Source organism: Hyposmocoma kahamanoa, unplaced genomic scaffold, assembly GCF_003589595.1.
Source record: "Hyposmocoma kahamanoa isolate Upper Pololo Valley unplaced genomic scaffold, ASM358959v1 79, whole genome shotgun sequence".
NCBI lineage: Eukaryota > Metazoa > Arthropoda > Insecta > Lepidoptera > Cosmopterigidae > Hyposmocoma > Hyposmocoma kahamanoa.
Window position 1 is genome coordinate 6,110,815 of NW_020653993.1, and position 16,117 is coordinate 6,126,931.

General features: G+C 36.9%; 1 protein-coding gene across 1 annotated transcript in view; it reads right to left on the bottom strand.

The window, feature by feature from the left end:
- Window positions 1-15,659, bottom strand: part of LOC113233573 — a 374,928-nt gene extending 359,269 nt beyond the window's left edge. The window contains exon 1 of the mRNA XM_026468715.1: window positions 15,472-15,659. Coding sequence (XP_026324500.1) covers window positions 15,472-15,577 — 106 coding nt within the window. The 5' untranslated portion in view covers window positions 15,578-15,659. The remainder of the gene's footprint in view (window positions 1-15,471) is intronic.
- Window positions 15,660-16,117: the final 458 nt, after the last annotated feature.

The window sequence follows — 16,117 nt, forward strand, 5'->3', positions numbered from 1 at the left end:
AGTTACATTTAAATCTAAGTTTAAATTTTTTTATGAAATACAACTCAATGATTGTTGAATATACAATAAGCTCCAAGCTGACTTCATAATCAGATGTTTTTTATAAAAAGTCATATTTGATATTCATTTTTTTGTAAATTTCGTTTATATATACTTCAAACTTCAATTACAAAATTATAACACAAAAAAGGCACAACTGAATAAAATTTTGCCCTATAGTTCTATTCATGAATGAAATATGAAAGGTCACATTTAAATTAGTAATGTTGTTCAAAGTATATAAGTGTAGTTATAATGTTTCTATTTCTTTTTTCTAAGTTAAAAGAGAAAATTAAGGTGTTTTTAAAAACGGCTGATTAAAATACCATTAAATTTTCTGTATAAAACTTGTGATATATATGACGGGTGTTATGCCATACATAAATTAATATTGTCAGATTCGATGCATGAGATATTTATTTTAGAGATATTATCAACATGATAATGAAAGACATAATAAGTACTAATAAAGTGAATAAATGGTCAAGGTGAGAATAGTGATGTGCACTACTGTTAGTGCGGTGCCACATATGTATTTAAAACATAAATAAATGACTTAATATCGAATGTACATTTTAACTTATTTATTAGAAAAACGAAAAAATCATTTAATCACATTTATCTACGAATTTAGAATTTGCTGCTTGTTCCTTTTTTCTTTCAAACGTATATAATATTTAATAACAATTACCCACACACTCCTAGACCTGCACTAGTGAAACCCTGTTTCTCGAAGTTCCACACACAGACAGACAACCACAAATTATACTCAAAGTCACGAGAGAAATACATGTAGGCCATACAAATATTTAACTCGAACCAGGCACTACTGCGTGGCAGTCCAGCATAGCCTCTGTTTGGCCACGAATGCAGTTAAATAAGTATACACCATTCTTGGTCGTTCTCCTCTTTCTTTTACCATTTATCTGCATGGACATTGTATACGTCGGATTAAGATGTATGGAAAACGTTGACAGAAACCCACATCGCTGATTTTTAACCGACTTAAAAAATGAGGAGGTTCTCAATTCGAATGTATGTTTTTTTTGTATATATGCATTTGTAAAGTGATTTTAATGATTCTTTTTTGCTGGAAAGAGGATATCTCAAATGTGGTTCCATTTAAATTTGAACAAAGCATTCCACCTGTAAGGGTGGCAAACTAGGGTATGAATAACTTTTGAGGTCGGTTTTTTTAGTACTCTGTACTGAATTATGTCAGGAATTACTTGATAATTGGCAAATCCACTTTACGTTATCAACTCGTTAAGCCGGTGGCGAATAATAACGTCAATTAATTGTAATTTTTCACCTTTCACTTTTATTAGTTCGAAAGCACAAAAGATAGATCAGGTTAAAATGGATTTTAATTTTAATTTTAAATATCATGAGACAAGTTTGCGGGGTCTGCCACGGTTGGATCACTTTTTGTAAGTCCCTCTTGTCAAAAATGCGCACTTGTTCATAAAGTCTTGACCATGAACACATTTGTATGGCGAGCGACTAGGGAGTGAATTCCTTGCCTAAAGACTTGTTCCCCGAACGCTATAACTTGGACCTTTTCAAGGCGCCAGTGAATAGTAATTTAGATGTGCAAGCTACATCCTCGACCTCATCGTCACTTTCCGTCAGGTGAGATGGAGGTCGTCGTGGTGAATGTTCACTGATCCCACGGCGCCGACTCAACCGGTGAGAGGGAAACCCGGGGGGGTTTTAGTGGGGTAGGCCTTCCAGTGTGGAGGGAGAGTCCCCACATAATATATCCATAAAGATTTCCCCCCCGTCAAAAAAAAAAAAAAAAAAAAGTGAGATGGAGGTGAGATGAACTTTACTCATTATTTTTGTAAGGCAACCCTTTTTTTTTTTTTTTTTTTTGGCCAATGACCGTCATGTCATAGGACCACGTCAGACAACTAATTAAGCTAAACAGATTCAAACTTCACAAACCCTGAGATCTTTGTAATTTAAAGCTCTGTGTGACATTGTAACTGTTAAGGACAGGCGTGTAGCTTACTATCAGACACACGACTTGTTCGTCCCGTCACCTGATGTTATAAAAAAAACTACACCAGCGGCGTCATCGCCTCTGCAACCTTACGCAGTGTGAACTGCCAAACTGCCGTGTCATTTGTAAACAAAGAAACCATGATCGAACTAGTAAATGCGATTCGTAGGTAGCTTAGTAATTCGTTTCTCTAACAATTAGAAATCAACACATGATAATATTAACTAAGATTTATCCTTTCGTTAAACATATTACGTAATATATAATAATAACCGAATTATGTTATATTACTTTTAAAGGTGACTCCCTCCCTAAAACAAAAATAGATACACACACAAACATATACAAGCGCAACCAGCCTAACGCCGACGAATTTGTCATTGTACAGGAAAACGACATAGTTTATGTTAAATTGCATTAAAACATGTTTTGTATTATTTTTTGTGTAAATAAATAAAAATAAAAAAAACACCGAACATTCTATTGAATAAAATTATTACAATAATAATAAATGACAACACAGTGCATACAATTGTTCGGCTTTGCGCGTCGGAAACGTTAATTTTTTTTAGGAATTCTAGAATTTTGAAGGGAAATGGGATTTCCCTGATAAATTTGCTGGCTTTGACATATTACGGAAAGCCTTGAATTCTTACGACAGGTCATCACATCGAGTATATAGCCAGAAATAGAGTCGAAATAAGGGCCATCCACCCCTGGCAACTCATTAGATAAATGGGCCATTATATCACTTTTAAATATCATCTCTCGTTTGCGCTGAAATCACAAATTAGAAAGCTGAAATTGTACAACGCCAACAACTGACCTGTGTGGACGCGTCCGTATATTCTAAGAATATTCTGCATATATTGTAATAAAGATAATATCTCTAACTATGGGGGCTGTTCCATTGAGTGATGTGGGAAAAACGGCAAAACATAATGACAAAACAAACGGAATCACATTTCATCGGTAATTAAATTATGAAATTTTTCAATTTTCGTCCATTAGAGCGAGGCTCAAGTTAAACTGGTTGGCTTGAAGTTATACAATGACGACACTAGTCAATTGTTTCGAATTCGGGCTGGCCAATCAAGGCGGAGTTGTACCTTAATGATGGCAGAATAGTTTTCAAACAATTTATAAGACATTTCGTCTCTATTTCTGATTACATACTCGATGGGTTATCAGGCATATGTTCAATAATTAATTTAGTATACCAACATACTCGTAATATGGTACTTTTGCTAACTACGTTACTACACTATTTAATTGATATAACTTCTATTGTTGCGTGAGGCCTTTCCTACTATATCTAATTTGGTTCCAATTTTGCAGGTTTTGCGACCAGTTTTTAAAGAAAATTACTCTTATGATCATAACACAGCGAATATAAATCTACCTATCAAAAGTGAAAATGCGATGTGTGCTGTGTGGTAAAAAATCAATAAATTAAACTAAATTTTTCGTAGCACTTGCTACGAGAGTACTACGCTGCTACGTATTTCTCGTAGACTGCGTAATTGTTTAAAGAATTAGGATGAGTATGGAATTTCGGGTTTTATCGCGTTTTTGCTGAAATGAGCACCAGTTTGTTTACGATTTCAGTTAATGAAAATCAAAGATGTGGACATTTCTAAATAAATTTGAAAGGTATAAACATAAGCTGGCAGAAATATCTGTAAAGCTCGACTCTCCTTTGCGCTTAAAGCTTAGAGTAGAACTATAACTAGATATCCTTAATAAAGGCTTTGTTTTATTTTAAACATCAATTTCACACATTCTTAACATACCTGGATTTTCAAACTGCCATTTATTTAAAGATCTGAAAAATGTATTTGTGACATTATTCGAGTTGTAGTAAGAGTTTAGAAAGTGTATGACGTCATAAAGAAATTATAAAAGATTTTATCTTACAATTTTATATATACATGCTTTAGGGCCAATGGCGGCGTCTGTAACGTCACATTCATTTATAATTTACCAAATATATATTCAGAGAAAACACCAATACGAAGTTGCGTCCGCATCTGAGCCAGCTGAAAAATTAAATAGCCAAAACCCAAGAAGGAACCTCTTTTAATTCATATTCATACCCTGCAATGCTTGAAACTATTCTTGGTTGAGATGATCTAGGTGACTCAACGGTTTGCACTGTAAGCGCTAAATGAGGAGGTCTTTTTAGGAGGAGGAGACTTTAAATTGGTCCTGGTCTGGGTGTTCCCTAGTTCGAAACCAGGGAACAGATACATAACATTACTCTTATACAACATCAAAAATACCTATGCTTTATTAACCTACTAAATCTGACTAATTACACCAGTCCAGACGCTTACTACGAGGAAAAAGGAACCTAAGCACGCGTTCAGAGAGGTGAAAATAAAGTTGCCCGCCGTGTGCAGTCGTGCGGAGCCAAATGCTCATAAATGAAAGACTTGTGCCGACGTCGGTTCACTCAGCGGTAGACACTTGTCGCGTAACCTTGAACAAATGACGGAGCCCTAACCAGGGCCCTATTCTGCTAATTTACTTAAAACGTGCATGCAGGCATGATAACCGTTCGGCTCATGCAGGCAGGAGATCATGGTAAATGGGTTCTCGTCACGAAGTTAATTTAAGTTGCTCAAAATACAAGGATTTTTTCGATTTGAGACCAGCTAATCGATGTGATTGTCATTATTTTTAAAACACTTTTTGTTGGCAGCAGCAACATTAATGTGATTTTGTATCATGACAACATTGGGAAGGATCTCGGCCTCTTCCTCTGGTACAAATTAACAGCGTAACATGTGGCTTTGTAAATTATAATATAAACATTAAAATACAGTAGTTTCAAAACGGATTGTTTTCTTTGCAATATATACTTCAAACTCTCCACAAACTAATGATCCTTTGAAAAAGTCAAGAAATAAGCAGAGAAAACGACAAATAAAGATTCCAACGAATTCGCTATTATAATAAAAGCCACTACGAATACGAAGCAAGCTTACACGAATCGCTCTGCCAGGAAAAGCAAGCTTACAGTGAAATATCCATCTGCATTCAACCATCAAGGTGTTTTTATGTAAAATATACTACAAAATTCCAACGTGCATCATTTTTGCGACTTTAATTTCAAAGCAAGCACTTACAAGCAAACATCACATCATATAATCACAATAAGAAATATTCATCATGCCATGAATTTTTAACACGGAACATGTCCGGAAATAAAAAAATGGTCCAAAAACTTTAAAACTACGTCAGTTATTCGTAATATCAGCCACGTCACCCTCAGGTCGCGGAAAGCCGCCATCACTCAGCTTGCAACTGACATGACAAGAACACAAACAAAAGGTAAAAAAAATGGAGATACATTTATATTGCCCTTAACTTTTTTTTGTTTCGTTTGTTTGTGGAAATACAAAAGTCATAGCGTTGTACGTCTCGCTAGGAGACGCTGTAAAATAAAGAAACTAGTATTTCTACTCAAACTTCACAATACAACAACAACAAGTCGTGTGTCTGATGGTAAATTACACACCTGTTCATAACAGTTGCAGTGCCACTCAGAGCTTTAAATCGCAAAGATCTGAGGGGTACTGCCACTGCGCACGTCACCCTGAGACATAAGTTACAAGTCCCATGTGCTTGAAAATTCACCAGCACCCTTACCCTTCAAAACCCGAACACAGTAATGCTGACGTTACTGCTTGGCGGCAGAAATAGGAAAGGTGGCTATACTGGACGAACTCTTTCACAAGGAGCTCTACTGCTACTAAAAATATCCTGGACATGATACAGTATTGTTTTCTGAAGTTAAAGCTTTGGACCTATCGATATCGATGATTCTTTTTGTTGGAAAGTGGGTACCACGTAGTGATTAGTGACTGAATTTCACTCACTTTTCGTTAACCGAGCTCAATAAAACTGAAAATGTGAGTATTAGTATAATAATAACAAAAATATAATGTTATGACGACTAGATTTTTATGATATCAAGTGACGGGACGAACAAGTAGTGCACCTGGTGATAAGCGACACGCCTGTCCATAGCAATTGCAGTGCCACTGAGATCTTTGCAATTTAAAGCTCTGAGTGGCCTCAGAGCTTTACATCGCAAAGATCTGAGAGGCACTGCCACTGCGCCCTTCACTCTGAAACATAAGTTGACAAGTCCTATATGCCTGTAATTTCGCCCGCACCCCTACTCTTCAAAAACGGAACGCAATAATGCATACATTACTGCTTGGCGGCAGAAATACTCTTTCACAAATCACTCTACTGCTACTAAAATATTAACTACAGCCTGATAAGTAGAGTGAGTACCACGAATGAATAGTTACAAGGCATAGTAAATAAATATGTTAAAGTTGAAAAAAAGCCAGAGAGAGAGAAATCTTTCTAACTTTGAACGTGCTAGTAATGGTAGAAAATTGAACCAAAGCCGCGCCCTGGGGCATCGTGGCTCTGGCAACGTTTCCCTTTTGTTAGCTAAAGGTAAAAGTTAGCTTAACAGAGTGGCATTTTACCGGATTAGAGACTTTCTCAATAATTTAAATAGACTTTTTCCGCATAACTTTGCGGTCGTGTGGTTGAGTAATAGAGATAGAAAGTATGCTCAATCCACATTAATTTATTGTAGAAGTACAACGGGGAAAAAAGGAAGGAAGGAAAAGGTGAAGGAAGGAAGGACAGGTAAAGTAAAGGCCCAAAGTTCCAGTATTATTGCTGCTTATGCGCATGATCGGGGGAGACAACTCCGATCACTAGCGCGTCACACTGCACTACACGAGAAAAACCCGCGGGTTATATGACCGATCTACCTGCCGAACTAAAAAATGAATGTTGTGAGTTAGGTTCACATGACAGGAGGATACGGTCTTTCCTCTCCGAGAATTTTGATGGGAGTGGCGACGGAACGAAGTAAAGCAAGAATGACGAAGAAAAAGATTTGGAGAACGGTTCAAAATTTCAAAAGTCAAATGGCCAGGAACCAGAGAAAAGGCGGATAAGAAGATGGCGTGCGCGAGCACATACTTTTTTATATATTATATAGTTTTTTATTCCTTTTGAATTTGTATTCTTTTTGACGGCATATTTTTTATATTCAGTTGTTCCGGGATCATACAAATCGCCAATATGCGTTCCTAAGATCGCGAAGGATTTTTAATACTTTCGCCCTTTCCCTCTTTCTCTAAAACCACCAGGCAAGCATGTCGCCAACATGTGGGATGACGAAGAAAGAGGTAGCATCGTCACACACTTGTTCAAGTGATACGACCTCTTCTATCCGACACCGATGTAGGATAGAAGAGAGGCTAGGCTTTGTAAAATATTACAGTAAAGATAGACCCTCATAGGTCTATGTCAGATATCGCTAAAAGTCAATTGCAAGACCCGTAGTTGGTTTTTTTGAGATCCACACAGTGAAACAGGGTCCGGTACTATCATAGTCAGTGCCTATACCATAAGATTACAGTGACAGTTACCGCTATCGACCGCGTAAAATATTTGTATACAAATTGTTGTTTCCTCTGGTGACCGCTAGAGGCGCTGTATAATTTGCCTACAAAATTGTGAAGTAATTTACGCGGTCGCTAGGAACAACTGTCATAGTGAACTCGTGGCAGACTGACATTTCATTTTAACGTAAACGTCACGTCACTGCTCGCGAACGGGTTAAATATTGATCTTGACGTTACTTGAATTTAAATCCGTAGGCTAAGCTTGCGGTTATGCCCGGCTGCCATTACCGCAAAAGGTTGTGTCCAGCTGTCGTAACCGCGAGAAGTTGTAGAAACTGATGCTCTAAAGTATAGCTAAGTAAACAGAGTATTGAAATTTAAACTTAGGATTTAAATTAAACTCTGAGGTTTTATTAGAATAAGAACGCACAAAAGATCAAAGCCATATGCACAATAGATATTTCCTCAAAAGTTCGTGGAATTATAGAAATAGAAATAGAAGTAGAAATTATTTATTCAATGTAAAGCACAGCACACATACAATTTACAAACAAAACAAAAACATAAAAAATAGAAGAAAGAAAGATAAGGGAGACAGGATGTGTACTGTGCAGCCACTGAATCCATCATCCACTCAGCTATTGCCTTTATAATTACATCTATTTGCCAAGTTTTATTGAAATTAGTTACCGGGAAGTGCGCGAAACCGGATTCATCACCTAGTTTCCCTTACAGGCAGAATATTTTCTTTAAATTGAAATAGGACTAACACTGAGGTACCGTCTTTCCAACAAAAAAAAAGAATCATCGAAAAATATATAAACCAGACAATATTCTCACTTACACTTACCCAGCCCGCTGGTCTCCTCTTTCCCAAACTAAAAATGAATTCGAAAAAAAAAACAGATTTCACTTAAATTAACATAACATTCTTTCTGTTTTTAACCGACTTCAAAAAAAGGAGTAGGTTGTCAATTCAACTATATGTTTTTTCTTTTTTTTTGTGTATGTATGTTACGCGATAACTCCGGTATTTCTGAACCGATTTTCATGATTCTTTTTTTGTTGGAAAGAGGGCACCTCCATAGTGGTCCCTTTTAATTTTGAGAAAATCATCCACCTCTGAGGGTGGCTGTTCGCAAGAAGATTCGTTTTTATAAATAGCGCCTAAATTTTATTATAAGGAGGAATTATTTTAATGGTTGATTTTGCTATTCTCCAATTCAAGGCGTTTTTCTCTCTCAATGTACTTGAAGTAGTGAGAACCGATTTTTTTATATCTCCTGTGTCAAGTCCCGTATAGTAGCGAACTAGGGGATGAATCCGGGTTTGTGCACTTTCTGGTAACCGATTTCAATAAAACTTGGTAATTATATGTAATTCCACGTACGCTTGAGGTCAGTTTTTTAGTACTCTGTACTGACATTATACTCATTCGAAGTTGTCACGTTACAAGGAGTTACATTTATTTAATTTTTTTTCTATAATATCAAGTGACGGATCGAACGATCGAACTAGTCGTGCGCCTAATGGTAAGCTACACGCCTGTCACGCTACATTACATATTATTACGGCTGTACATTCTCTTTTTTGCCGTAAAGGCTGTAAGCAAGATTTATTCAAATTCAAATTCAAAATATTTTATTTCGCCAATATCACAGCTTAGTACACGAGTCACAAAACTGAAATTTAATCAAATAAAACATACAATTCAATACATTAAATTAAATTAAAATTACTAATATTTTATTTATTAATATTATTATTATTATCATTATTATCTATTTTAGACTCTCGCCTCTCCCCAGGCCTAAAAGATTAAGTGTATTATTATTATATTTATTGTATAAGAATCATGGGTGTCAATCCCTACCACTATCCACCTATGTGTTTGTCCGCATGCAAGCACATCCACTATTGTAACAGCAGAGAGTTCCACCGGTCAGTAAAAACGTTCAGGATGCTATTGGATGATCAACGCAGGCGGCTCTGCAGCGACGCAGTACGCTTACGTAGGATCTCGTGGAAACCGAACCGCAGACCCAACAGCACCCTGAACACGTTGTTATATTGTACGCGTCGGTTGACCGCTGCGCATATGACACCCAGAGGCTGCAAGTGTAGAAGGATTGGCAGGAAGCTTTGAATAGCGTTATCTTGACTTCATTAGAGCAGCATGCGAACCTCCGAGCCAGCATATTACAGCGGACAGCCAGAGCCCTGCGCTCTCTTAAATTGCTTATATGTGCCGAAATTATTTAAAGCTAATTTCCTTTGCTACTAGTTGGTTCCGCCCAGGCTTACGGATGGTTTTTGAGTACCGACTTGAGCTTGGTCATATTGGAAAACTTTCATTTTGTTGATGTTCATTTTGATGCCTATTAAACTCAGGAGATGATGGGTTTTATCATTCATGATGTGTGCGTCGCCTAATATCCCGCGTAGATCGTTTACAAAATATAATATAAACTTTAACCCTGAAGCAGGTCAAGTTGTGGCCGTGAGTTTCGAGTAATCTAATGGAAGACTCAGTCCACATAATTTATTGTAAAATAGGAAAAAGAAAGGTAAAGTAAAGGCGTAAAGGCTGTAACAAACAAAATAACGATATAAACACAGGTACAATTATAAAAACTATAATCTACAAATATTATGCTTTACAAGCAGTTAGGTTACTTGATTTTCAGTGGTATAAGTGGTCAGAATAACATATGAGGGCGGACACTTCGGAAATTTAGTAGAGAGTGGGGATGGAAAGAAGAAAAGTAAGGAAATAAAAAACGGTTCGCAATTTCAAATTAGATGGCCAGGAATCAGAGAAAAGGGTGATAAAGAAGTGGGATGACGATGAAAAAGGTCGCATCGTGGCAAACTTTAACATTTAAGATTTAAATTCCGCTCTTAATCGCTTACCATACGAATAGTCAAAAGTCCCAAGCTTGATGTACTTGCTGTAGGAATGGTTAAATGATTTTCTTATCTATATCAATGTACAGGAAATCTCTTTTTTATATCGAGAGTTCTCATCGGATCACCCATTAACAAAGTAAATGATCGCGCCGAGAGTTAGCTTCCCTGTTTTACGCCTTTACCTTTCGAGACCCAATTGGTTTGCGCCGAAACCACTTGGTGCTCGTTACTTCGTTCCTATTGACCTCTATAATTCTGTTTGTTAAAGTTTCGATATTCTGAAGGAAAGAACAAGTCGTGCGTCTTTTTTTTATAATACAAAATGACGCGCCTGTCCATAATAGTTGCAATGCCGCTCAGAGCTTCAAATCACAAAGATCTGAGGGCACTGCCATTACTCTGAGATTTAAGTTGACAAGTCCCATGTATAGGAAAGTAGTAATGCTCACATTGCTGCTTGGCGGCTGAAATTGATAACTTGGCAATACTTACCTGGACGAACTCTTTCACAAGGAGCTCTACTGCTATCGATGTAATGAAATCCATGTAGAATCCATTGTAATTGTGTGACAGGCCAATCAAAAGTTTCAGCTTTTATTTAGCTTAATACAATTTGTTTACTAAAGCGAAGATTACTTAATAGTTACTACGAAACATATACATCAGTCTCATACCAAATCGAATATATCTACGCTATAGCCTACTAAATCTGACTAATGACACCAGGCGCCCACTACCAGGAAAAATGAACCTAAACACGCGTTCAGAGAGGTGAAAATAACGTTGCCCGCCGTGTGCAGTCGTGCGGAACCGAATGCTCATAAATAGAAGTCTTGTATACCGTGTAACCTTGAGAAGTGACGGAGCTCAGACTAAAGTAACTCTGACAACCTCCGTGGGCGAGCGATTTGCCCAACGATTTTCATGGTGTCGTCATCTCTTGGGACCCGGGTTTGATCTCCGGTCACTGTAGAAAAACTAACTTTTGTATATTGTTTCAAGTGCGTGTGGTACCGTTGTTGTTTTCAATTTTATTTAGTTAGTTACTTACTTTGGGATCAGAGCTATGTCAATTATTTATAATTATGTAGTTTGTAAGTTTTTTTTTTCCAATAATTAGTTCAATTCAACTTGGTTTCGAACTTGACATTTCTCTGTATTAGAAGTACCAGAGCAAGTGATACTCTGAAGCACTACTCAGAACACCCAGACCAGAACGAATTTAGAAAAGTTCATTTCCCAAATTGGTCCTACCAGAGATCGAACCTGGGACCTCCATATCTAGCACCGTTTGGGCCACCGAGGTCGTCATATTATTATTATTTCATTAAGAACCCAAAAACTGAAATCCTAAATTACTTAAAGGCACACTGAAGAAATTTCTTAGATTTCACACAGATGACGCTACGGTAAAAAAGACGTTAGAAGTCGAAAGGTCTGCAACAAGCATAAACAAAATTATACGGTCAGCAGGTTCGTTCCGTAGCTCAGTTGGGAAAGCGTCAGCCACGTTGTGGCGAAGGCGCTGGTTCGAATCCAGCCGAATCGAATTAATTTTCTGATTGTTCGATCTTTACATCAATAATTACTTTAAAAGTCTTTGGTTTTCGTACAAAATTCTCAATTCCATGCCAATTTCAAGAGAATAAAAATACTTTGCAAAGTTGAAAAAACCCAATACAAAAATTCGATATCAAGCACATAGAAAAATTCGTGAGGTCCGCTGTTTCGTATAGTTTCGGCACGGTTTGTTGGAAGGCGTCGGTTCGAATCCGGCCGGATCAAAGGAATTTTTTCTGAGTGTTCGATCTTTGTATTAATAATTGTAACAAACTAGTGGAGTCATGTCACAAAAAAAATTAAGTATCAATTAAATATAAATTTACTTTATAAAGTTCTTGGAAAAATAAAATAGGAAAACTAATAAATTCCTGATATTCAAATTATTTTCTCGTTTGTCATAATATGATGTTGAATGCACAACAAACAATGGCGCCGTGTGGTCTAGGCCACTCCTAAAAAAAGCCTTAGGAAGCTATCGAAATAGATTAGCCTGTAAACCACACCCGCAGGTTTTATCACGGCCTTTTTTCTGTGCTACTTCCCTTTTGCGCTTTTTGTGACTGTGGACATACACGACAAATTTACGATGGTGTACATTTCAACAACCATCTTTTTTGTTCTCCCATGTATATATGAAGATGAATGTACGTTATTTTTTATTTAATATTACCGAGTGACAGGAAGAACAATGCGCCTTGTGGTAAGCGAAACGCCCTGTCCATTTCAGTTCCAGACCTCTAAATCGCAAAGATCTGAGGCAATAATGCCACTGCGCCTGTCACCCTGAGACGTAAGTTGACAAGTCCCATGTGCCTGTAATCACCAGCACACTTACCCTTCAAGACTAGAGTGCAATAATGCTCACATTGCTTGACGGCAGAAATAAGTAACGTGGCAGTACTTCCCAGGACGAACTATATTCGTAAGGAGCAGAGAATTTCGACTTATGTCTCAGGGTGACAGATCTTTGCCATTTAAATTTCTGTGCGACACTGCAACTGAAACGTTGGATTCACAATAAAAAAATTCTGGGAATATATTGCCGTAATTTATCGCGTTGCGCTATATGACCTTGAGTTGAGCAATCAGGAGCAGCGACTTTAGCTCCTGCGTCCTGACTTTGTTTCAAATGGGAATCGATCCGATCGGGTCGTCTAGAAATCAGATGGGTTTCTGAGCGAGAAAGTGAACCTGATTCCTACTATCTATTACTACTACTATCAACTATTGTTCCAATGTGAAATGTCAAAAGCTTCCGATCAGTTGTGAATCGCAATTATGCGCCTCGACTCGGAAGGGACGCAGTTCCCGATCGGGAGAGGCAATGGAAATCAAGTTTTGTGCATTTGTGCATTGTGAATCCACCTTTATGGATAGGCGTGTCGCTTACCACCAGGCGGACTTGCTCGTCCCGTCACTTGATATGTTAAAGCAATTTCTAGACCTTTTTGTAAAACGTATTAAAATGTGTATTTAATAATAACATAATAATAGTATTCTCGTGTGTGGAATAAACTACCTGCTGACATTCGTGACAGTCCATCGGTGGCATCTTTCAAATACAAATTAAGAGAGCACTTCCTGTCGAAGGCGTTAGATAGTTAATGGGTAACATATTTGTAAACAAGAAATCTGTTATTCTAATATATATTCTGCTTATGTATGTATATAAAGTTCATGTATGTGTGTATGTCTGTCGTATGTATATTATCGTTATCCTTTATATTATTGGTGTTATCCTTTTGCTAGAAAAAATATCTATTCGTAACAAACGTCACTTCTTTATACGTATAGAAGTCTCCCGAGGATCGGAACAATGGTCGATAAATCTAAAGCAAAACAGCTTACCTACTTCGCTTTATTTGGACAAGAAATCCCAACGGAACATGTTGCCTACACTATTTTATTATTTAAAACATTCTGTTTACTTGGTTTCAAAAATACATGGAGAATTTCGATCTTGTGGCTAGCGGGCACAAGTTTGACTGCCTCTTAAGTGAGAATCAAAATGGTGGTTGTATCTTTACGAATTCTGACAAATTGAGTACCAAAAAATGTACCTAAATTGTACTATTATATGTACTACCTACGCTTAAAAAAATTATACCTCTAACACAACAAAGTTATAGCATTATCAAAGGTACACCCGCCATTTTGCCTCTCACAAATTTAGTTTTATTTCACAGCAACTAATGAACATGTTGAAATAGCGATTCTTGTTACGCCAACCATACCTATGTACTAATAGATTGAAGTCTTTGTGTTACGTCGTTTTTCTAAAATATCGCTTATCATTTCCGAAAACAAACTAAAATTACAGACAAAATGGGATAAAAAAAACTAATTTCTTTTGTAATTAAAATGAGCGCCACCTGTCCGTCGCATTGAGAACTAGTTGGAAGCAAAGTCACAGGTAGCGCGCTACATAGAGGTGAGAAAGCCTACAGCTTAGTAAGCTTTATAAGGTAATAGTTTCCCTATTTCCTCATAGATGGCGCTGTAAAATGTTTACATAAAATTTAAAGGCTCAATAGCAATACTCGGATAGAAAGTAAAACAGAAAATTATGTCTCGAGGCTTGAATGGTGTAAGTAACAGTTTTAATGAATAGGCACTGTAGCTTCCTCACCACCGACAACTCACCTGCCAATCTTATCAATTGATTGTGGCGAATTCTTCCTTTTCAGGAAATAAATAACTTACTCACTAGGTAACTACTGTAGGCTAATAAAAACGTAAATTACGAAAGTTATTGCTGGCAATGACTTAGTCCGGCAAAAGCATCACTATCCCAAAATAGTAAGGAATTACCTACTTCAATGTTTATTAGCTATTTGTTTAGGTACCTAGTTAGGCTATTAATTAAAGAACGAGATCTAACAACTGATTGCTAGGCATTGGGAAATGAAACTATTTTTTCTAAATCAAACATTATAGTCTAAGACGATTAGAAGAAATATGAATAAAACTAGCGTAAAAACACATCGTAAATAAGATACAGTCAGATTTCGTCTCAAAACGTTTGTTTATTGTTTGACATGTTTATTTACGTTTGTGGAAATTACCTATTTAAAAAAGTCAGTTAAAAAGCGTGGCAAGGGGCTTATAAGTAGCTCGGAATTAATAGAAGTGAAGCTGCAGTCTTGAATACCGGCGTAAAGTTGCCTACTTATCGGTATTCTACACGATATATCAGACATAGGATGGGGTTCCATCCTTCTGTTGTGGATATTTCAAGGATTATAAGGCGAATGGCTATGGAATGGAAGTCCCTGCGTGCAGATTTGTTCTCCGAACGGTATAACACAAGCCTTTTCAAGGCGAGAATGAATAGGTATTATTTAGGTGTGCTACACCCATACACCATCGTCGACCTCTACGTCACTTTCCATCAGGTAACATGAATATCACATGCACACTTATTTTTTTAATAATAAAATTATAAACATACAATATGTGCTATTTTTATATACTACTTATATATAAGAAAGTATATCTAAAACTTACCTGAAGCTTCATTATTTTGAGTGTGATTCTCCTGACTCTTCTCCTGTGCTTTGTCCTCCCCTGTCTCCTTCGCAGTCTTGGCCTCGGAGCTCGTGTTACACCCCATATTGCCGGCGAATATAAACACTAAGACTAAATATTTGGCAATCTAGTACACTTCAAGGGAATAAAACTATAACATAATGGTTTTTGGCATCGGTTTTGGGGTTCCTGAAACAAACAAAATTGAGTTATTAATTTATCTGTGTGAACTGTTGGATACGGGTTTCTTATCAGGAAAGGATTTCTGATACTTTTATAAACCTACTCGAAAATACAGGTAGATTTCCTTAAAAAAACATCATAGAAGATCCCGATGACACAGCAGTTTCGATTTTCAGTGACACTAACTCTGACTCTTTCTTTATCCGCTCACGCGATACGCTCCTCCTACCGCAAAATGGCGGCTATTTGGTTTCGCAAATTATAAAAGCATTCAGTTTAAATACAAGTTTTTATATTAAAAATTATTATTCTGCATTGCTAAATAAATACCCTCCGTACTACCAACAAAAACATCTCAAATAAAATGCAGTAATACACCGTAAATCTTGTACTTAAAAAGCACTAATGGAATTTTTGGTGTGATAATATTCCGTTTGAGTGG